Source organism: Vigna umbellata, chromosome 4 (genome assembly GCF_029865625.1).
Source record: "Vigna umbellata cultivar VRB3 chromosome 4, Vumbellata_1.0, whole genome shotgun sequence".
Taxonomy (NCBI): domain Eukaryota; kingdom Viridiplantae; phylum Streptophyta; class Magnoliopsida; order Fabales; family Fabaceae; genus Vigna; species Vigna umbellata.
In genome coordinates this window covers 33,171,250-33,195,632 of record NC_142168.1, presented here as the reverse complement: position 1 = coordinate 33,195,632, position 24,383 = coordinate 33,171,250, and the positions used below count along the sequence as shown (strand labels likewise).

At 35.4% G+C, this 24,383-nt stretch overlaps 2 protein-coding genes across 3 annotated transcripts; both read left to right on the top strand.

The window, feature by feature from the left end:
* Positions 1-85: 85 nt before the first annotated feature.
* LOC124822776 (protein DAY-LENGTH-DEPENDENT DELAYED-GREENING 1, chloroplastic) lies at positions 86-15,203 on the top strand. 2 transcript variants are annotated; one of them, XM_088114469.1, is made up of 8 exons: positions 87-875; positions 1,245-1,330; positions 2,932-3,105; positions 3,510-3,624; positions 7,991-8,088; positions 13,932-14,067; positions 14,416-14,489; positions 14,637-15,203. In XM_088114469.1, exons 1-7 carry the CDS (start codon positions 240-242, stop codon positions 14,482-14,484), a joined length of 1,314 nt encoding a protein of 437 aa, XP_087970595.1. In that variant the 5' UTR covers positions 87-239; the 3' UTR covers positions 14,485-14,489; positions 14,637-15,203. The 2 variants fall into 2 exon arrangements, with proteins under 2 accessions (XP_087970597.1, XP_087970595.1); XM_088114471.1 differs by lacking the exon at positions 2,932-3,105 and having other exon boundaries at positions 86-875.
* A 3,963-nt stretch (positions 15,204-19,166) lies between these two features.
* On the top strand, positions 19,167-23,996 carry LOC124839524 (serine/threonine-protein kinase STY13-like). The gene is made up of 3 exons (XM_088114047.1): positions 19,167-19,333; positions 19,732-20,725; positions 23,329-23,996. Exons 2-3 carry the CDS (start codon positions 19,815-19,817, stop codon positions 23,666-23,668), a joined length of 1,251 nt encoding a protein of 416 aa, XP_087970173.1. The 5' UTR covers positions 19,167-19,333; positions 19,732-19,814; the 3' UTR covers positions 23,669-23,996.
* The last annotated feature ends 387 nt before the right edge of the window (positions 23,997-24,383 follow it).

Sequence of the window (24,383 nt, the reverse complement as noted above, 5' to 3'; positions counted from 1 at the left end):
AACTATAGCCATGCCCAATACTATGCTGGGGGTAACGCTCTTTTTGTAAGGTCGTATAATTAGATAAATAAATAAATAAAGAAAGGCAAAAAGGCCTGACATTGAGAATATAGAATAGAGTAGATGAGGATAATATGAATTGGAGAGGTTGGCTTGGCTGAGTTTGTGCTAAAGCAGAACATTACCAACCAGTATGTTTTGCATTCACTCGGGAAACTGAAAAATGTGGGCATATATTCATGTTCTTCATGAGCTCTTCAACCGTTTTATGCGACAGCTTAATCTTTTTTAATCAGAAACTGCTTTTGAACTCTTTCGTCTCGCATGGTTCATCCAACTTTGTGATTCAGTTGGGCAGCAAAACGAGGCGGCTTAATGGATTCATTTCAAAAGCGGAAAAGCATAGTGGGCATTCAAGGAAGAGCAGTTGGTGGCAGAAATTCTTTTTCGAAGATGATGGGAATTGGCTTGGTCTGAGGGACGAGGATATGGTGGATACTGAGGCTGAGGTCGTGGCTGCGGGCGAGGCTGAGAGCACACAAGAGTTATCAGAGGGCGAGAAGTTTGAGGCATGGAAGCAAAGAGCTGAAGCAATTGTGGAGTTAAGAGAGGCCCAAGAAGATAGGAAGAACCAAGAGTATAGGAAATGGGAAGACTGGCTTTTGGATGGGGACGGGATTAGTCGGGAGGGTAACACTTCCTCTTCGGATTGGGAGCAGGGCATGAAGGATTATAGGGATAATGTGCGAGATGATTCCGGTGATCTTCCCGCCGACAAGGGGTTGGTAGAGTCCGCTAGGTATTTGATTTTTGGAGGAGAAGATGAGGACATGCTTTATGAAGATCGTGTTTTCCAGTATGCCTCATCAAATTCGGTTAGTGCATTTCCTTATGTTCACGAAATGCTTTTCATTTGAGTGGTCTGATTTTTCTTCTCAACCAAAACCCTCACTTAGTTAATAGCTTAGCCTTGTATAAGAAGGGTGGGGAAAGCACGGATTTAAGCCCAGCAGCTGCAACTGAAGTTGGAATGGCATGATTTGAACTGATACATTGTGTGTTTGATCTTTATATTCAACTATTTTTGGAAGCATTTAAATCATTGATGTCAAATTTTCAATTCTCCTTTTCAGACATTATCCAGCTTCCTAATATTGTCATACCAAATGAATGATTTTCTGGTTCTCTCTTAATATATTCTCTATTTAGTAATTCAATTCCACGTACCAAAATTATTATTACAGGCAAAATTTTTGGCAGTGTTGATTATTGTACCTTGGGCAATGGATTTTCTGGTTCATGACTACATACTTATGCCATTTTTAGACAGGTATGTGTTGTTTATCATGTTTTTCTTCTAAATATATGAAATGTTTTTCTATTGACTGTATATTATCTTGTTTTTCTTAATGTTTCAAGAGTTGTGCACAAACAGATGAACCTGTGACTGTGTATCTGTGCATGCTGTTCTGTAGAAGTATGGCCTGTTTGGAGGACAAGGCAATGTTTTACGAATGAGTTGCCCGTCATATAGAACTCGAGTGGGCAATGCTAATATTTTAGTACACAGAATGAGACAGAATAGTGGAGTAGTGCGATTAATCTGAGATGTAATAGGATGCCGAAGGCCATGCTGAGGAAACTCAATGTGCACAGGAATATCATGTGTCACTGGTTCAGCTACCAAGTAGGAACCCATAAATACAGTCTGAGAAAAGAAGAGGCCAATATAGTAGATATGGCTAATATCATAATCCGGTGCCAAAGAATATAGATCTTCAGAAGATAGTGGTTTGCCATAATATAATTCCTTCTTTTTAAACATTGTGCTATTGAATGGAAACCACTTTGACTAGCAGCATAACACATAATGTAGTATTGATCCTACTATTATTTGTTCTCAACTAGACAAACTTAGTTGTGTCAGGGATCAATTCTCCCAATAGTCTCAGTTATAAGGGAAGATGCTCAATAACGGTTCTATATCTGTAGCATGACCATTTAGACCTTCTACTAGAGAGGCCTTTTGGGCTTGAAATGTATGCACGAACCCACTTTCCCTTGTGCTGAAGTTTAACTTTATTATGAAGAAGGGGGTCAAGGATCAAACTCACAGCCACTGTTTCAGAGAGGCTTTGCTATCAATTTTAGAGATACAAAACCATTTGTGGGTCCCTACTGGGAAGGTTCATTGTCCTTCACGTGATATCAAAGTCTCTGATCAAATGGTAGCAGGTCTGATTCTTCATAGTTAACATTTGGGACAGATATTAGAGGACTCATTGATTGTCCACATTTCATGTTTAATGACGCTTGTATGGATGGTAGGGAATGTCAGATATATAAAATCATTAATGAGCATTCATCTCACTGCTAAAAATTTCAGAAGTTGTCTGACAATAGTTAAGATAAAAGTGGATAAGGAAAAGTATTATGATATTTTTGTTTAGTGCCCAGTATTGGTTATATGGAGGTTTTGCTGATTTTATATGTAGCTCATGTTTTTTCTTTAGAATAAATCGCATTGGCACCCTTTAAGGCTTGTTCGAATTACACTGATACCCCGACTTTTTAAAAATCCTACACAAATCTCCCCTTAGTTTTAAAACGATACATTGTCAGCCCTTTTACATTTCATATACATCCCCTTAAGTTCAAAAACTATTACACTTACATCTGATGAGGGAGGCAAATGTAAAGGTGGAAAAAACAGGATGTGTAAGTGTAATATGAGAAAATCTCAAGGGGTGCCATTGTGAATTATTCTGTTTTATTTTAGACAGACAACTATGATTTTATCATTTTCTTCTGCTTTCTTTGTAATTGAGTAAAAGTTTTTCAGATTATTCATCCTTCACGTGTGTGTTAGTTTTACCTTCTTGAATTGACAATGTTTGCATAACCATTAAAGAAACCTTTTGCTATCGATAGATATGTGAAGACTGTACCACTTGCAGCACAAATGCTTGATGTAAGAAGATATCAAAAACTTGAAATAGTTGAAGAACTAAAAACTGAGAGGGGACGGTTTGAGCTTGAGGTCGAGATTGGTAAATCTCCACCTCTTTCTGATGATGAGGTTTGGTGGGAATTAAGACATAAAGCGTAAGATCGATCCCTCTTTCCTTTGCCTTATTGTCTTGAATGGTGCTCATCCTTTTTCTTGTGTTGATTACTATAGCTGTATTCAGAATGAGTATTATAAGAATATTGAATTAAAAACAAAGTCCACAAAAGCAATCATGCTAGAGTCTGCACTGTAACTGCCTGTTGTTTAACATGTCTCTCGCTAATCTTAAAAAATCTTTGCATCATTCTTTACCTGAATTCTGTTTATAAAGAACTTATGAACTGGTGAAGGCTTTGAGCAAAAGGAGAATCAATATAGTCCTGGACTTGTTGATTAGTTTTCATGGTATTTAGATTTAGTAAGAGTAATTATTTAAAGATGACCTTTGATTGTTTTATACTCTTTCTCCTTTTTGCCATTCTATTTGTTGCCCCAACAGATTAGAGTTGAGGGAAGAGCGGAGACAGGAAAATCGCAGAGCATTTGCCAACATATGGTCAGATACAGTTTACGGGATCTCTTTATTTATTCTTTTATACTTCAATAAGAGTAAAGTAAGTTCACCATTTTCTTTCTGTTAAATGTTTTGATGCATTAATTGTTTTATTAGACTTGTTCTCTGTCACAAAGTGAATGTTGAGTTTGTATGTTCACATAAAAGTCTTACTTATAATCACATATTAAGGTACAACAGGACCAATCATAAATACATTAGAATAAATTAAATACCTAAAATTATCATAACTCCAACCCTAATTTGTTGTTATAGATGCTATCTAACATGCCTCTCAAATTAGAACATATGCCATATGAGTCAACCATGTTTCAAATCTGGTCAACATGAGAGCCTCTAAGAAACTTTTCAATTGGTCAATAGGGTTGAAACAATTTGTTTGTGAAGAGGTATGTCATTCACAAGTTTAAAACGGCCTACTTCAACTGACTCAAGAAGGCATTTTTAGGGGTCATATTGGAGTCATTTGATTATTCAGTTATTGGTTGACATCATAGGAGAGACTATGTTGTCTAGTGAAAACATATTTTTTTATAAAAAATTGACATATAACAGAAGAATGATGCTAGAAATTCAAAAAAAATAGTTTTTTATAAGAATGATGTTAAAAGGTTTCAATAGGTATTGAAAAGAAGTTTTCAAATGAAAAATAAAAATGAAAAGTTGACAGTTTGTTTCTATTATAAGAAGCAATTTAAAGCTAAACAATTTGTAAAGAGGTATATCATTCACAAATTTAAAACGGCATCCTTTCAATTGACTCAAGAAGGCGGTTTTAGTGGCATATTGGAGTCCTTTGAAGGATTATTGTTTGACATCATAGGAGAGTCTATGTTGTCTAGCGAAAACTAAGTTTTCAATTTAAAATGACATATAGAAGAGTGATTCTAGAAATTTGAAAAAATAGTTTTTGATAAAAATGGTTAAAAGGCTCCAATAGGTATTGGAAAAAAGTTTTCAAATAAAAAATAAAAATGAAAAGTTGACAGTTTGTTGCTATAAGAAGCAGTTTAAAGCTAAACAAGGCACAGGGCAAGTGGCAGAATCATAATAAAAGGGAGATCTCTGAAGACACCTTTCAATATCTACAATAGGTGTCTTTAGTTTTAAGTGTACTATAAATAGGAAAATATTTCTAGTATTTTAGTTTGTCATGAACCCTTACACACTTCTTGTGTACCAAATTTTGTCACATTCATGGCTATGCAGTTCTATAGAAGAATATGTTTCTTTATCTTCATTATATTTTCTATGACTCCTCCTTCCAATAACTCCTTTTCTTATCTATGACTCTTTTTATGTTACTACGGAAATATAATAATTTCTAATGTGACTTTTTTTGTTTTTTTTTTCTTTCAATGCATGTTTGTGTTTGGCTATGTTACTACCGAATATAATCATTCGTAAATTTTATTGTTTCGCCCTCATATATTCGTTAATGCTTATTAAAATTCCTCATTATAACTAAAGGACTCATTTGATAGTTGAGATTACACCTATTTTCTTTGAAAATCAAAAAGATTCCTAGTTTGAAAACAAAAAGTCCTTAAGAGTGTTTTGGTTCAATAAGATTAGTCCCGAAGTTAAAATTCTTATTTGTTGTGTTGTGATCTCAAAACTTCACACTGAAATTCTTGAACAACAGTAGTACAGACAAATATGGTTGTACAAAGTGGTAGGTGGCTTAATGGAAGCTAAAAAAAAGGCAAAGCAAGGCCAAAATATGGAAGTATGTGTAGGGATAACGTTGGTGATTGAAGTGCCAATTGCAGAAGAGGTTGGAGGTAACGCCATGCATGGTGGTGTTGGGCACTTGAGAGGTCCCTCCTGTGTCATTTGGAGCCACAAACTTCAGACATGAGTAGATTAGCTTGAGGCAAACAAAAATAGTTGTGGTTCCCTTGAAAACTTGCTCACCCAAAAATAGTAGTGGTTGACAGTGGTGAAGGATACATTGGAAAAAGAAAACCCAATGGTAAAGAAGGAAATCAGAAAAGAACATGGTTTCCAAAAATTATTTTGGTATGGCATTGGATAAGCAGAAATTAGGGTTTTCTCATTGGGTTCTAGATTCCATGTTGAGATAGAAGAATATGAGAAACCATAGGAGAGAATTTGTGTGTGTAACTTATACATTAGAGAGTATTATTTATAGATGACACTTAAACACGACCACAAATGCACGGATCCGAATTACCCTAATCTCTCTTAGATAAAGATATACACTATTTACTGCAAGAATGAACTTTGGCCCAAGGATACTCGTTCATTTTCTCCTTGATCACCATTTATTTAGCCACTAACCATTAATTTGTCCAACTAGAACTAACGTATTATGAATTCACAGTTAGAAACTAGAGACCACGTTTGTCATCTAGAACCACACTTTGTACAAAAAGGTATATAGACAAATATCTAGGGGGAAAGACAACGGTTACAATTAGGTGTGGGGATAAAAGTAGGAAGAATTTATTTCCATCCTAATAAGCTCTTACGAAATTCAAACATTCCTATGTGATAAGTAATTCATTTGGACTTTTGTTCATGTATCAATAAATGCTAATGACATATAATAGGCTTAGAGGCCATGTGATTATTGTTCAGAATTGGTTGCTAATCTATTCCCACATTATTTTTGCTGTTTTTTTTACGGAATACATTATTCAGTCTTTTTTGTGAATTTGGTTGTTGTAAAACAGTAGTAGGATGCTGGAATTAATTATTCTCTCATTCATGCTTTTGAAACAATACATAGGTGTTTAAAAAGAAACAAACTATTGTCTAATTAAGGTAAAAAATCTCCTGAAATAAAGTCTCTAAATCAGGAGATATCTACCCAATAATACTTGATCTTAATAAAAGGAAATCTACCCAATAATTACTAATCCTAATCCCTCAATTTTAGGGATTACACATAATTGCTATATTAATTGTGCGATAAATTCACATATTCTGACGCCCCCCTCAAGTTGAGGAATAAATATTGGTCATTCCCAGCTTTCTTATAAGATCTTGGAAGATAGGGCTATTGAGACCTTTTGTTAACACATCAGCTACTTGTTGCCTGGATGGGACATACGCCATGCATAATAGACCTTCGTCTACTTATTCTTTGATGAAGTGTCTATCTATTTCAACGTGTTTTGTCCGGTCATGTTGAACCGGATTATGTGCAATTTCTATTGCTGATTTATTATCACAATACAGTTTCATGGGACCCTCCAAATCAACTTTCAAATCATCCAGAATAATTTTTATCCATAATAATTCACATATTCCTTGAGCAAGTGCTTTGAACTCTGATTCAGCTGATGATCTAGACACTACATTCTGTTTTTTACTTCTCCAAGTTACTAAATTTCCACCCAGGAAAGTACAATATCCAGTAGTCGATCTTCTATCAATTAGAGATCCTTCATAGTCTGCGTCGGTGTAGGCTTCAAGGTTCAGTTTTTCATTCTTCCTGAATAGGATTCCCTTTCCGGGAGTGCCTTTTAAGTAATGTAGAATCCTGTAGGCAGCTTGAAGGTGAGACTCCTTTGGTTCATGCATAAACTGACATATTACACTTACCGAATGGGCAATATCTGGTCGGGTATGCGCTAAATATATTAATTTTCCAACCAACCTTTGGTACATCCTTTTTTCTACTTCTGGTTCATCTCCAAATTTACTCAGTTTGTGATTGGGGTCCATTGGAGTTGTTGCAGGTCTGCATCCAATAGTCTTTGTCTCAGCCAACAAATCGATTATGTATTTTTGTTGGGATATAAAGATTCCTTGGGTAGAGTATGCTACTTCAATTCCTAGAAAATATTTTAGTTTTCCAAGCTCTTTGAGATCAAATTCTTGGACTAGTCTTTGTTTCAATTTTTCCTTTTCTTTTTCATCATTCCCATGGTATAAAACAGTAGTAGGATGCTGGAATTAATTATTCTCTCATTCATGCTTTTGAAACAATACATAGGTGTTTAAAAAGAAACAAACTATTGTTTAATTAAGGTAAAAAATCTCCTGAAATAAAGTCTCTAAATCAGGAGATATCTACCCAATGATACCTGATCTTAATAAAAGGAAATCTGCCCAATAATTACTAATCCTAATCCCTTAATTTTAGGGATTACACATAATTGCTATATTAATTGTGCAATAAATTCACATATTCTGACAGTTGTCATAGTTCCTTGGACCTAATTTTAGTAAAGTGCAATTTGTGCTCCTATTTGGTGCATATGGTTTGAGCATAGCCCTCATATCTACTGGAAGGCTTCTTTAGCATAGCAGTTGAAATGGGCTATATTTTGGCATTTGCATTTTTAATATTTTTTACTAATATTTTATAGTGTTTCACTATGAAATATACATATTAACTATCTTTAACAAATTTCTTTGCCCCTGTTGTGCAGGTAGCCTTGCTCAAATTTACAGGTTATAAAATTATCAATAATATTTCAGACACCGGGAAGGCTTTTCTAATTATACTGATCACAGATATATTCTTAGGGTAATTTCCTTTGCATCTCGCAATTGCCCTCCATTTAGTGAAACTTGGTTTCTAATGAATTATTAATTTGCTCATGATATTACATGCATCATGTATCAATGCATTCAAAAGAAGTATAATACCTTTAGAAAAGGTAGCTAAGCTATCAGCAAGAGAGAGAAACATTTTGTATGTGCGATAAATAGAGAAGATTGGGAGAAAATATCCTTTGTGTGTTTAGCATACACATAGGGTAATTTATTTATATTGTAAGATATGGGTCAATGCCCTTAATACAGAATAGGCTGAGCCCAAATAACAGAAACACACATCTTAACATCTAACACTCCCCCTCAAGCTAGAGCATATAAATCATATGTTCCAAGCTTGTTACAAAGATTATCAATTCTAGGTCCTCGTAAGGACTTAGTGAATATATCTGCCAACTGGTTGCTTAAGTTAACGAACTCAGTCTTGATATCTCCAGACATGATTTTTTCTCGAATGAAGTGACAATCAACTTCAATGTGCTTGGTTTTCTCATGGAAGACAGTGTTAGAGCTAATATGGATAGCAGCTTGATTATCACATATAAGTGTCATGTGAGTGACATCTCCAAATTTCAATTCACTAAGCAATTGTTTAAGCCACACAAGCTCGCAAGTAGCTGATGCCATAGCTCTATATTCTGCTTCTGCACTGGACCTTGCCACAACACTTTGCTTCTTATTTTTCCAAGATATCATGTTGTCACCAATAGAGACACAATATCCAGAAGTAGACCTCCTATCAAAAGGGGAACCAGCCCAATCAGCATCTGAATAGCAAACGATTTTTGTATCGTTGTTAGGGCCATATAGCAAACCTTTTCCAGGTGATCCTTTAATATACTTCAGAATGCGAACAACTGCATTCCAATGGTCTTCACATGGGGAGTTTAGAAATTGACTCACCACACTAATTGCGAAGGAAATGTCAGAACGCGTAACAGTAAGATAGTTTAATTTACCAACTAATCTTCTGTACCGTTCAGGATCTGAGAAAGACTCCCCCTGATTTGGTAGAAGTTTGATGTTAGGGTCCATAGGTGTCTCAACAGATTTACAGTTCATTAACCCTGTTTCCTCCAAGATGTCTAACGCATACTTCCTCTGAGATATGACAATACCATCATTAGATTGTGCTACTTCAATGCCCAAAAAGTACCGGAGTTTGCCAAGATCTTTGGTTTGAAAATGATGACAAAGGTGTTGTTTCATCTGAGAGATTCCAAGATAGTCGGTTCCTGTGAGAACAATATTATCGACATACACTATTAAGTAGATACATCCAGCACTTGAGTGGCGATAGAACACTGAATGATCGACTTCATTGCGAGACATACCAAATTGTTGAACAACACAGCTGAATTTACCAACCCAGGCCCGAGGAGACTGTTTTAAGCCATATAAGGATTTGCGAAGACGACATACCAATCCATATGACTCCCCTGAGCAACAAAGGCAGGCGGTTGCTCCATATAAATTTCTTCATGCAAATCACCATTTAGGAAAGCATTTTTGACATCAAGTTGGTAAAGAGGCCATTGTCGAAGAGCAGCCATGGCAATGAATAGGCGAACAGAGGTCATTTTTGCTACTAGAGAAAAAGTATCACCATAATCCAAACCAAAAATCTGTGTGTAGCCTTTGGCAACCAGTCGAGCTTTCAGACTATCAATTGTGCCATCAGGGCCAACCTTGATAGCATACACCCACCTACAACCAACAACAGACTTTTCAGATGGTAATTGGACAAGCTCCCAAGTTCCACTCTTCTGTAAAGCACTTAATTCATCCAGCATAGCTTGACGCCAGCCAGGATGAGTTAAGGCATCACCCACAGATTTAGGAATTGACACGGAAGAAATGGATGAGAGACAAGTGTAAAAAGATGGAGATAATCTGTGGTAACTAAGAACAGTATAATGGGGGAAGGGTTACGGGTAGAGCGTATACCTTTACGGAGGGCAATAGGCAAGTCAGACTCATTTGCTGGAGCCGGAGGAGACACACGAGGCGGCATTGGAAGTGAGTCATGAGGGAGATAATTGCGGCGACTATAAACCTGAAGGGGTGGTGGTGAAGGACGATCCTGTGGTGAATGAGAGTCTAAAGAAGGAGGAGACAAAATGGGTGGAGCATCACCAGGAGGATCACAGATAAGAGGAATATCAACAGTAATAGGGAGAGGTACAAAACTAGAAGATAGATGTGAAAAGTAAAAAGAAGATTCATCAAAAGTGACATCAGCAGAGATAAAATGACGATTGAGGGAAGGGGAAAAACACTTATAGCCCTTTTGTGACCGTGGAAATCCTAAGAAGACACATTTGTGAGACCTAGGAGATAACTTATCAAGACCAGGACTAAAATCATGAACAAAACATGTAGACCCAAAAACTCTAAGAGGTAATGGATGTAGAGAGTCTTGAGGAAATAAGATAGAATGAGGGATTTTGTTATCTAGAACGGAAGATGGCATGCGGTTGATAAGATAACATGTCGTGAGAACAACATCACCCCAAAAACATGAGGATACTTGACCATGAATGAGAAGGGTACGAGTTGTTTCAATAAGGTGTCTATTCTTGTGCTCAGCCACCCCATTTTGTTGAGGGGTATAAGCACATGAGGTTTGGTGAAGAATGCCATTAGAAGCCATAAAATGTTTAAATGGTTGAGAAAGGTATTCAAGACCATTATCACTGCGTAAATTTCGAATAGAAACCCCAAACTGTGTTTTTATTTCATTAAAAAAATATTGGAAAATAGAAAACAACTCAGAACGATTCTTCATTAAAAACAACCAAGTACATCTGGAATAGTCATCAATAAAGGTAACAAAATACTGAAAACCTGAAGTGGACTTAACACGACTAGGTCCCCAAATGTCAGAATGAACCAATGAAAAGGGGGACGATGCCTGCTGTGAGACACTACTACGAAAGGAACTACGAGTATGCTTCCCTAACTGACAAGACTCACACGACAAACTTGATAATTTTGACAACCTCGGGACAAGTTGTTGTAGTTTGGCAAGACTAGGATGACCTAACTGAGCATGAAGAAGGGATGGTGACTCCATGATTACGCCAACATGTGGAGAAGAGCGGAGATGATAAAGGCCACGAGACTCACATCCTATGCCAATCATGTGTTCCGAACTCTGGTCCTGCAACCAAACATAATCTTTAGTAAATGAAATAACACAATTAAGAGTACGAGTTAGACGACTAATGGACAATAAATTGAAGGGAGACCCAAGGACATAAAGTACATGATCAATGGAGATGGACGGAAAAATATCAACAGTACCAACACCATGAGATGAAACTCTAGACCCATCAGCCATTGTTACCAAGGGTAAATTATCCGGACACGACAAGGAAGAAAACAAGGACTTGTTACCAATGATATGATCGGTGGCGCCTGAGTCAAGGACCCAAGGTCCGAGGGAGTGAGAGTGAGACAGACCAACAAAAGGTGTACCTGTACGTGCAACAGATGCAGTTGTAGTGGAACTAGAGTATTGACGATCCTCATACCATTTGAGAAATTCGTTAAAGATTGCAGGTTGTTCTACTGTATTAGATGAAGTAGGATGGTCTACAGACGGTGATCGGGGAGGTGGATCAGAATTAGCCATTGCTACAGGTCGAGGAGGACGTCCATGAAGCGCATAACATTTATCAATTTTGTGGCCTAACTTGCCACAGTGGTCACATTTTGGACGTCCTTTACTTGGCTTGCGAGACCGACTTCGATCATCACATTGGGCAGCCATAACAGAGGAATCATCAGTACGAGGAGATGTCTTAGTGACGGGTTTGCTTGGTATACGCAAAAGAGCAGAAGAAGTAGAAGTAAAGTTGGGTATGACAGGAGAACCCAAAATCTGATCACGGACATGAGAGACATCATCAGAGAGTCCGTATAATGCCAACAACATGAAGAACTTTGACCGTTGTTCCAATTCTTCAGCAAGAGTGGAAGCAGGAGGTAATATATCATTAAAATCATGAAGAAGGGCATGAATTTTACCCAAATATTCTGTCATGGGACCAGGATTGCGTGGACCAATAACAGTTAACAGGTCTTGACAAACACCATAAAGACGCTGAGTATCATTTGTGTATAACAACTTCGCTTGTGCCCATACTTCTGAACATGTTTCATATGATCCAAACATTTGTTTCAGTGAGGAGTGAATGGTGGACTTTATAACAATGCATAACTGAGCATCAATTTTCATCCAATGGGAAGTGTCATCTATGTTAGGAGTAGTCACATTTTGAGTAAGGTGATCTAAGTACCCCTGACTCTTCAACCAAAGTTTGATGTCGGATGCCCATGTTGCATAATTTGTGCCATCTAACTTGTCAATGGGCAAGTGTACATTCACATAATTAAAGTGTTCCGATTGACGCAACGACCACAGATCCAGAAAGAGGGCGAGGAGGCGATCACGGCGGTTCTAATCGGCGGCGGAACTCTTCGGCGACGCGCCGGCACACGCAGTGGGAAGCGGCGGCAGCGGTGACTGTTGCGGCGGCGCGTGGAGGTGCGTGGGTGGTCCGTTCGCCGCGATCTTTGTACCACGGTGGTCGCCCGGCCGAGACAATTCCGATGGTGTGATCGTCGATCGATTCTGGAACTCCGACGGCGGCGGCGACGACAGCGGCGGTGATGGGTACCGGAGACCGTGGAGTTGGCGGGAACTATTCATGTGTTCTAGATACCATGTGAGAAATAGAGAAGATTGGGAGAAAATATCCCTTGTGTGTTTAGCATACACATAGGGTAATTTATTTATATTGTAAGATATGGGCCAATGCCCTTAATACAGAATAGACTGAGCCCAAATAACAGAAACACACATCTTAACATCTAACAGTATGTATTAAGAAATATAATATTGTGTTAATGGTTGAGCTTTCTACTTGGCCAGAAGAGTCCATTAATAACCGACTGAGCTTGAAGTCGTTATCAAGCCTCTAAGAGTACTTTCAATCTATCTAGTTTAAGCTGTTGAAAAGACACTTAAGAGAAGCTTGGTTGCATAGTCTCACCTCGTAAAATTGTGTGGTCTTACACTTTGAGTTGTGGTTTTAACAGCAGTGCTGCCACTCCTTTGCCTTTCGTTGTAAAACCTCAAAAAATACTTTTCATATTAGACAATGACTCAATCATAAGTATCTGTGATCGAAGCTCACCAAAATAATCATTTTTATTTTGGATGTAGATATAAATATTGTTGAATATAGTGAAAAACTATGTATGAAATGAATTTTTCTTAGATTGAATATACACATAGGATACTTTATTTATAATAAAAGAAATATAGGCTAAGTCCAAAATACAAAATAACAATAAACTAACTTAAGATAAAAGATAAAGATAAGATAAATAATATATCTAACATATATACAGATTCATAGACACATTTAGATACCGTTTTTTTATTTTGATTTTGATTTACAAATCATTCCAAATAGTTCCTACTTATTTAAGAGGCAAGCCCGGCAAAGGAAGTCTAGTCCCTCACACCTCTGCACTTTAGTGGTACTGATTCGGGGATTTCCCAAACCCAAGGCTTTCAATCAGTGGTTATTACTTCTTTCTTGGGACACTATCAGCTAGAAATTAAAAAAAAAAAAGAAAAAAAAAAAAAAAAAAAAAAATATATATATATATATATATAACTGTTGCCTCTTCCTCTACTAGACAAGAATACCATGCCCTTTTTTCTTTGCCGGAGGGTGGGCTTTGGGTTTTAAGCATGTTGCTGTTGACTGCTTTTGTTGGATATTGGGATGCCTGCAGGTATCATTCTGAATCTGGTTGGCAAACTTTGCTAGAGATAATTGTTGAGCACTATGGGCTTGAAGTTGATCAGTCAACTATAACTATTTTTGTCTGCCTGGTCCCAGTTGTCATGGATGCATGCGTGAAACTTTGGGTACGTTCCTCTATTTAGTGACTGCTAAATAATACTGATATCATTTACATTTTCATTTCATGTACTTGTTTTTGTTAGAATTAGAAATATTAGGATATTCTTTGGGCTTTACCTTTCAACTTTAATATGAAATTATCCATCATTTAGCGGCACCTAGACCTGCAACTGCCGCTTTTATGAAATCTCTAGTAAATTGTAATCCTGTGAACAATAACATTTATCAATTTTTATTTTTGAACTATAATATTTCTAGAAAACTGAAAATTTCTATTTTGTGAACAGCTATTGAAGTTTTGCCTATTTCAATTTGTAGTTGTTAATGCACAACACTTTTATTTTTGTATACAGCTGTTTAAATTCCTCCCACGTTTGTCTCCAAGGGTGACAAATATATTTCAGGAAATGAAACGACACTAGTCTGGGTAAGTTGGTTTTCATCAGTCATGTATGTGGTCTGTCAACTGAAACAGTTTTCAGTTTTTCACCCTAGCCTCGTATTTCTTGCATACATTTCTTTATATTACAATGTCCAACATTTTTGTCTAATAATTACTGTTCGACGAGTTCAGGTACTGCTTCAAGGGCGCCTTTTGTTTGAAAGTGGTCTGTTTTTTTAAAAGAAAGAAGTCTATGCTGATTGGCTTTCTTTCAATTATATGGTAGACGACAGCAGTTGAAGGAGTTTCATTGCGGCCAGCAAAATCATCCCTTAAATCCGACAACAAATAAATACAAGCCTTAAATATCATTTTGATTTTGAAATTCAACTCTTATTTGGTTAGATCCTGGAATTGGTTTGTTTGAGATGGATCTTTAAAAGTAAATTGGTGTTTCAAAGTTGAAAACGTGATGAAATATATTTCTGATGAGGTTGCCTAGCGTACATTCGGATGCTTTGAGAGTGGGGACGATTTTCATGAGCACCAAGAATTTCTTCATCTTCTAATGGATGAAAATGAACCATGTGATTGATTAATGGGTAAGAAGTTCCATATGAAATGTATTTGTATATGGAATGACAGGAATAAAAGATCAACTTGGCTAATGGTCAAATTGAAATCCAAGTCATTTTTATGTGAAGCATAGAGGTTGATTTCATTATCATTAAATGATAATTTATTGATTTTTTATTTATATTTCTATTCTTTTGCAGTTTTTTATTTTAATTTGATTTAATGTTTTAATCATACACATTGTGACTAGTTATGAAGAATAAATTTATATGCTGGTTACTTGTAGGAGTGTTCTTAGTTAGGGATTGAAATATGTCAAACTCTGTACTTATGATTTGGTTTACAGAGGTCGAAATTAGTATATCCAATTGAAAAAGTCTTTTTGATTAAAAATATAAGGTTTTAGATGTTTAAAATGTTTTTTAAGGTTTAACAAGTCAGCTTAAGTTTGCTACTAGTATTTTATATTAAAATTATTACTATTTATGAATATATTTTTTATTTTTAAAATGACTTGTATAAAATGTTAAACTTATGTTATACGAGAGTGTTATTATTACAAAATAAATTTTTAAAGAAATAGTTTATTATGTTTTATTACTTATGTATATAAATACCACAATACAATTTTTTTATTATTTATAAATTTGACGTATTACTCTTTTTCAACTAAACTTATATCCTAATATATGAATATATATTTATTTTAAAATAATAAATACGTGATATATATATATATATATATACGTACGTTGAAAAATATATAAAAGTTTTAAAGATATAATAAATATAGGATTGTTATCTAAATTAAAATCATATCTATTAAATGTTGTTAAAATAAAAAATTATAAATATTATTATTATAAAAGTATTATTATTTATATATATATATATATATATATATATATATATATAAAAGATACTTCATAAATAAATATTAATAAAATATTTTAAAATATTGGATATAAATACTTGTCGGATATATTATTCAAATTGAATTATCGATGATCATACATTATCATGTACATTATAATTTATTTAAAAAATGAAACAAGTATAAATATAGTTCAAACCTATATACTTATTACATAAAACATTTTAGCTCCTTTTAGAATTATTTTAGCCAAGAATAAAAACTCACTATTATTTTTTAAATATTATAATAAAATAAAGATGCAAGATAGCTAAGAATGAAGATGAAGGTTGTGTATTATAACATAATATAAATGAGATAGAGTGCAGATTTCAAATCACTGTATAGAGCTTTTATTCCGTAAATATATATTTTTTTTAAATAAACAATTAATCACGATAGAATTCATGTATTAATTAAAGGTAAAATTTATTTTATGAAAAAAAAACTTTTCTAATAATACAAAGCAAAATTCAAATTCTGTAATACAAATTATAAAAGATTAAATGTAACAATGTCAGACCCCTTAAAAACTCACTGAAAATCCCAAGTAGAGGGATCCATGTGTCAAGGAGAGAGTGAGCGTTTCAGTTAGTGGAAAACAGGTGGCTGCAGGAGAGTGGCAGTTCGGTTTGGGTGACAGCAGTACTTAAAGCAAAATTTCAAATGTCGTGTCATTTCTCTGCAAGCTCTCATTCTTCTCCAAATTTCTGAAAAACGTTTTCTCCTCCTTCTCTCTAAAATCTCCACCTTCTCTCTAAGAAAATCTCACTTTTTCTTCTTCTGATCACCTCTCAGGTACCGTTTGAACACTCCCGGCGTCAAGAGCTTTCGTTTAAACCGATCGGTTTGTAGTTCTAAGCCGGTGAGTTTCCTTCTCTTTAGCACATTCATTTATTTTCGCGTGCCAACCTTTATTTCTGGTCGCCTGAGTGAATCGTATAATTTTGAGTGTTTCTGGTTTTCTGTTTGGTTTAGTATTCCTAATAGTATTCCTAAAACGTGACTATCGAACGTTAAGTCTTTGGTAGTGGGGAGCTCTATTCTACATCATTGAGCGTTCGGTCACGTATAGAGGTAAGGGAAGCTTATATAATTTGATTAAATTCTTGTTTTGAACGTTGGTATGTTTGCATGATATGTTGTTTGATTATTTGATGAGTAGGAAATATGCGTGTACTGCTTGTTTGGATGGATAAATGATATACGTTGTGAACTGAGTTGAGATAGGGTTTGATTTTCAAACTGTAGTATTCTGAGGAAAGGTGATAGTATGGTTGAGCGTCATTAGCGAGCGTTCGGTTCTTCTCGGGAGTGCATGGTTTTTAACTGATTTCTCATGCCTTAGGGATAGTGTCTAAGAGTCTTTCTGTAATACTATATAAGATTAGGTAAACTGTGACCGAAAGTTCGTATTAACCGTTCAGTTTTCCTTTGAACGTCAGTCTATACTAAGTTCTTCTTCTAGAAATGATGTCGTTAATGAAGATTATTTTATAATGTTAGATATACTTAAATGAGTGTTCGGCCTAAGTGTAGTCCTTCTTTAGGTTTTTCTAAACAGTTTAGTTAATGTATTCTATACTACTTAAAGTCATAGACGTTCACGTTATTCTTCCATTAAAATAAATGGGACGCAATTGTGTGTGTGTGTGTGTGTATATATATATTCATTCATTTTATGTAAGTTTATTAGTGCTCGGTCTTGGACCAAGCGTTCGATAGCGTTCGTTCCTTATAAGTACTTGGTCTTGGACCAACGCTCGTTCAATAGTGTTCGATTTCTACAGGGCTCGGTCTTAAACCAAGTGTTGGGTCTCGTTTTCAGAAATCTATTATTTCCATTTTTAGAATAAGAGTCCTTAACCAAAATCGATAGCGTTCGTTATTTCTCATCAGTATTAGTATTAGGTGTCAAACAGTGTTGGTCTTTAAAAGGTGTTCGGCCTAGAGTATTAGTACTCAGCCTAGGCTTCGTGGCGTCCGGTTTGAACTCTCAGGGGTGTATTTATTGAATGAATAAGTAGCGCTCAATCATGTTAATTTCTAAGAAGTGTTATTTCAGTCGTACTTGTGCTATGATGAGAAAGTGTGATCTTATTTCAGTTTAATATATTGATGATAAAGTATGAGAGAATTTGAGATGTGATGTGAATGAAATAGTTTTGTTATGAACGATTATTCCAGGGAGGAATATCTCAGAAAGTAGTTATTGATTTGTAAAGTATGAATGTGAGCAAAGCTTAGCGGGCGTTTATCCTTATATTCCATGATTACTCATTCTCAAGTAGAAAGGAGTAAGTCATGTGTGAGAATGGCAGGAAGTCCTAGTCCATAAGGTTAACTTGGATGGAACGGATCAACCTCGGGTGACAGCTGTTGAGGGTATCCCAGTTACTACATCACCCGGGTGCACGAACGTCGTAGCTACACAAGATTCATACAGTCCGGACAGTCAGAGTCAAGTAGTCGTTCTTTGCATGCCATGATGTATGAATTATGATGTGGTTGTTGTTGATTGAATCATGAACGTTGTATGTTGTTATTGCATTAATTAAATTACATAAGCTTACCCTGTGTATCATTTTTATTTATGTTGTGTGTTCGGTCGTTGTCATGTTATAATGATCATCTGTGTGGATGTGAGCAGAAGGAGAAGAGCTGCTGGAAGAAGTATTGGAAGACGCAACGGAAGTGAAGGCCGAACCTTAGGAACGTTCGATCTGTTGTTAGCTTTATCTTTGGTAAGACCGTTCGGTATAAGTTATTTTGTACACTGGTAGCTAGCGTATGGTTTTAAATTCCCTATTGTTAGGGAAGGCCGTTCGACCGTAATCGTATCTAGCTAAGTATTGAACTCGTCTATAATATTGTTAATATGTAATTGTTCTCATGTATGGTTTTACAGTATAGTTTTGGGATGTTACGTAACATACTTTCGAAATAAAAAAACAAATTATTTAAATAAAACTGAATATTATTCTAATAGAATTGAATTGAATAACTTTTATTTGAATTAAATATTTTTTAGTTTTCTAATTTTTAATAAAAATTAAAATAATCTTTTTTAAAAGTTTTGGTTAATTTATCCTTTAATTTTAAAAATTTATAAATTTAATCTTTCTAATTCAATTTTATTAAATTTATTTTATGTTTGGGTATATTTTCACATGTTTTTCTATTTTTGCTGATGGTAGAAAAACAGAAAATTGTACTTTAGAATGTTAGAAGAAAAAAAAAACACAGCAAAGCACAGCTGAGATAGAAAAACTGAAGAAAAAAGTCATTTGTCTGGTTCTTTTCGACCTCAATCTACTTCTCAATTTGTTTTCTATTTTTTGCTTTATCCTATTCGATCTTCTCTTCTGCTGTGGCATCGAAACTGATTCTCTCCATCCAGGTACGACTAGCCAGCTTTTGTTAAGCTGCCCAGATTTAGGGTTCTACCAGATTCTTGCTCTTTTTCATTTCTTCGCTTTTTTTCTTTCTAAGGCCATTCTGCTGTTGTTCATGTGCATTTAGTTCCTAGTTTATACCAAACTATGATATTCGATTACTTTGATTTGTGGAAACAATCTCTTGATTTAGACGTAGTGTTAGTTTTTCTTTTGCTTAAGTTAAATATCACTTTGTGTTTCTTCTGTCTGGTTGGAATCTGAGTCTCAGTCTTTGTATGTGCGTGTGTACATGCACACTTGTGCATTGATTATAGATTATTCAAAGATGGAGTTACCTTTGTTGTTGTATTTGAAGATTATAAATTCAAATGTTGTAACCTTTTGTGGGTATGTTTTTCAGAGTTGTTTTTTCAGGTGGCTTAATTTACAATTTCTGATGCTGAGGAAATAACAAGACTTGAATACTTTTCTTTATTGAGAAAGATGCTGGAAGGTGGTGTGAAATTCCCGGGAACAATAGACCTCAACAAGCAGAACGATGACTACTATGATTTCTCTAAGGGCTTTTACCATAAGCTTGAGGAGGGCACGGATATGTTAATTGACAGTATTGGGAGCTTGCAAACAAGTAACCATGGAGGATCTGTTGCAATGTCCATTGATAATAGCAGTGTTGGCTCCAATGATTCTCATACTCGTATATTGAACCACCAAGGGTTGCGGAGACGCCCCAATGATAATTCCTCCATTGCACACAGTGTCAATCATCGAGGAAGAGTTACACATGCTTTGAGTGATGATGCTTTGGCACAAGCACTAATGGACACTAGTTCCCCAACTGAAGGGCTTGACAATTTTGATGAGTGGACAATTGATTTGAGGAATCTTAGTATGGGTGAGGCTTTTGCTCAAGGGGCTTTTGGAAAACTGTACAGAGGTACTTACAATAATGAAGATGTTGCTATTAAAATCTTGGAGAGACCTGAAAATGATTCAACAAAGGCTCAGTTGATGGAACAACAGTTTCAGCAGGAGGTGATGATGCTGGCTACATTAAATCATCCTAACATAGTTCGTTTTATTGGTGCATGCCATAAGCCAATGGTATGGTGTATTGTTACAGAATATGCCAAAGGGGGTTCAGTTCGGCAATTTTTAATGAAGCGACAAAACAGATCAGTGCCCCTTAAATTGGCTGTTAAACAAGCTTTGGATGTTGCACGTGGGATGGCATATGTTCATGGCCTTGGATTGATCCACAGGGACTTGAAATCCGATAATCTTTTGATTTTTGGTGACAAATCAATTAAAATTGCTGATTTTGGAGTTGCTCGGATTGAGGTGCTAACGGAAGGAATGACACCTGAGACGGGAACATACCGTTGGATGGCTCCGTAAGATTCATTAGTTTCCTTCTTTTAATAATAATTCTACTGTACATTGTGGTTTTATGCTTCTGAAATTCCGTCTTAATAAAGAAAAAGGTTATTAATGAAAATTTTAAATGGTTCTAGGAGACCCCTTTAATTTGGGATCTAGTCTTGTTACATTTATTCCATTTAATAACTTCTTTATGGACATTGAAGTTCATCAATCCCATGGTTGGATTGTAAGTGCTCATTAAGTAGATCAAATTTACTGAATTTCATGTATATAAAAACTAGCTCATTCTTCACCAATCAACTTTCTTTTGATGTATAATACACTTGTTATAATATATGACTTGTCAACTATAATTACTACAGATGGTATTTATTTTATCTTAAAATTTGGATGCTTGATCATCTTGATAATGTCACAAGATTCTAGGGTTAAACTCGTATTCTATAAGAAGTTATTAGGTAGAACAGGTTTCCAAAACTTGCTTTTTGGATTAAGTGGATATTTTCTTTACACATACTCATAGATGAACAAGGTTATCAAAAGCAAGATCCCAGGAGGGGATAAGTAACATGAAAATTGTATGAATGTAACCTTTTCCTCATAAGTTTTCATGACCTCTTCCTTGTGAAGACACCACCGCAGGAGATTAACCACTGCAGTTGGACTTTCCCACTTAACAAGAGTAGGAACATGAAGAAATCGAGTAATTAAGCTGTCTAGTGAGGGGATTTCTTGATCACCTAGTATTCGTGATAGAAAAAAACTAAGCAAGCAATATACAACTTATTAAGTTTTGTCGTATTCCTTCCAATGAATCAGCATCTAAGAGTATTTCCAATTCTTACATGGGCTTGAGCTACAGGAGTAGTCATGTCATGGTTAGTCTCTTTTAGAGAGGCTAGTTTCTTAGCTGAGCCATATTATCATATAGATGTTGTATATCATTACCAAAAATAATTTAGTAGAGTTTCTCTGTGGTGGGGATGGGTGTCCCAGATATAGAGAGCACAGGATCGGAGACTCGGCAGAACCAAGGGTAGCCATTTTCTGAACCAGAGAAAGAAAAATTATACCAAAGGAGAGGAGAATCGTGTTCAGGCCAACAACCCAAGCAAAGACACTTATAAGAGAGAAAACTGATTCTTGAAATGGACCCGGTCTAGGAGGATCTGGTTAGTGTGCTTCAGAGTGGTATGGTGGCATTCTGTTGGTGGCAAGTCAGTATGTGTACTGACACAGGTGACTGGGCAGCTTGTGAGATCTGCTCGCAGATTGTAGTTTAGACTTCAAACTTCCTGGTTAGGTTGTGTTTGACAAGATGTACCTATCCTTTAAGTTTCCAGAACAAAGGGTCACTGGCAGATGGTGGTGACAAGCAGCAGACCGTGGTTTCCCGGCAAAGGCAATAACAACCGGTGCTGTGGACAACAGAGCAGAGTTGTACGTGCTCTAATATGAAGTTGAGAGACTTTGAATATCGGAAGATCAGTGAGTTAGCTTACCTTATATTTACGTTTGTACAAAATGTACAACTTTTAGAAATCAAGGAAAATGCTGCAGCATGTGGCATACTAGATACAAAATGATAGCTTTATAAAAGTTGTTAAACAGATAATAAAAAAAATCATTTTTACAAGAATCAATATTACAAAATAATGGACAAAATAATTAAATTGCCACACATAAGATGCAAAATAAATGGTCAAAATGGAAAAGATATCATAGGTTATTTGTGCAGCAAAGTCTCTACCAAGTTCAAAGGCAAATTTTATTATACAACTATGTACAATAGAGAATGTTAAGCTTTAAGGAGATATAATGCAAGAAAAAAGTGATAGTAGCAAAATTTTGAAAGTTTTGATAGATGTGTGTACACTAAATGAAGGACAAGATATAAAGCGATTATATGTATACAAGGAGATAGGTTAAGGCAATTTGGACTTGCATGAAGTTAAATAGATACACAATGACTCCTTTACTGAACTGATTTGATGACATTTCTTAGTCTTTTCTCTTGATGGTTTGAAACCAGAGACTTGGGGAATTTTGAGAAATTTGGAACGGTGCCACCTAAAAGGGATTTAGAATCTGCTGGACGGAAAGGAACGACCGAGCAACAATGAGCTGAAGAAAGATTGAACCTGCTCATTTACGCACCTTGAGAATAAATTTCAGGACAGATTTCTGTAAATTGTGTTTTGCACTCAGCTTAGTAAATAGTGATAATCATATAAATGTGAAAAAATAAATACAACTTATACTTAGAAGAATAATAAAGAGCGTATTTTAAAGGTATAATCCAATCACATTTTTAACTTCTGTATATTTATTCTTTCATTCCAATTGTATCTTCTATTTAATGAATGACCTTTTAGCTGTTATTTCTTGTCAAAACTAGGCGGTACGTGATAGCTACATGGAGAATAACTGAGTCAGCCTGCTTTCTTGTGTTTCTATTAAAATCCAGTTAATTACCATATTTATACTGTGGATAATATAAACCTGCTTTTTTGAAGTGCTGATATATAATTTGTTTCACTGTTTTATATATTTTCTAATAAAAAATACATATGTTGACATGTACTTAAATCTCTTATTTTATGGTCTGCTGCAGGGAGATGATCCAGCATAGGCCTTACACACAAAAGGTGGATGTATATAGCTTTGGGATTGTTTTATGGGAACTCATCACCGGAATGCTTCCGTTTCAGAACATGACAGCGGTACAGGCAGCATTTGCAGTTGTCACCAAAAACGTTCGCCCCATCATACCCAATGACTGCTTACCTGTTCTCCGTGAGATCATGACAAGATGCTGGGATCCCAACCCTGATATTAGGCCACCGTTTACTGAAATTGTAGGAATGCTTGAGAACGCAGAGACTGAGATCTTGACAACGGTTCGGAAGGCCCGATTTAGGTGTTGCATGACACAACCAATGACTGCTGACTGATTCTGGGAAAATCAATGAGAGTTGAAGAGCATAGACTGATAATACGAAGGGAACGTGGGACTCAGGTAGTTAAAGGTGGATTATTTAATAGCTGTGTATGTGTGCTTAATTTCTTAAGAAGAAAAAGTATTAACTGGATACCTGTCGATTGTTTGGTTCCTATTTACTGTCTGTTTTTAGTTGTAAGAGGATTGTGTATGTAATACTTGCATCCACTACAGTTATGTATAGCTGTGAAAGCAAAATGGAATGAGATAATAGATGAAAACTTTGCTGTGTAACAACTGCTTACAGTACGAATAGGTTAAGCTTTGTTTGTTGTGGTTGATTTACTGGGAAGAGATATAGGACGAAGGGATTTAGGATATTTCTTGTTTGTTTAGAAGAGAATTATCCAACAAAATTTAATTTCCTTGCTTTCATACCCATGATTTGAAATAGAAATGAAGAATTGCTTCTTTTTCGTCACTTTGATTTTTATACAAGCGTATTTCACGATTTTAATAATGTGGGCAGTGAATATTGCGCTTAAGTTTAATTTATATAAAATAAATTAGAACATATATAAAAGTAATTTTATCTGAAACATAAAAGAATAAAATATGAATAATGATTATACATATTTTGTTAGATTTTCAATAAAAATTATGTTTGAAACATAAAAAATATTTGGCTAAAACTGAATTTATTTTTTTAACACTTCATATTCATGATA

Bases quoted from the DNA above. Each gene is read 5' to 3' on its own strand.
- LOC124822776 (XM_088114469.1), top strand. From the start codon at position 240: ATGTTCTTCATGAGCTCTTCAACCGTTTTATGCGACAGCTTAATCTTT. The intron at 3,106-3,509 runs GTAAGATCGATC...TTGCCCCAACAG, and splicing joins TGGGAATTAAGACATAAAGC to ATTAGAGTTGAGGGAAGAGC. The intron at 14,068-14,415 runs GTACGTTCCTCT...TTTTGTATACAG, and splicing joins ATGCATGCGTGAAACTTTGG to CTGTTTAAATTCCTCCCACG.
- LOC124839524 (XM_088114047.1), top strand. From the start codon at position 19,815: ATGCTGGAAGGTGGTGTGAAATTCCCGGGAACAATAGACCTCAACAAG. The intron at 20,726-23,328 runs GTAAGATTCATT...GGTCTGCTGCAG, and splicing joins ACATACCGTTGGATGGCTCC to GGAGATGATCCAGCATAGGC.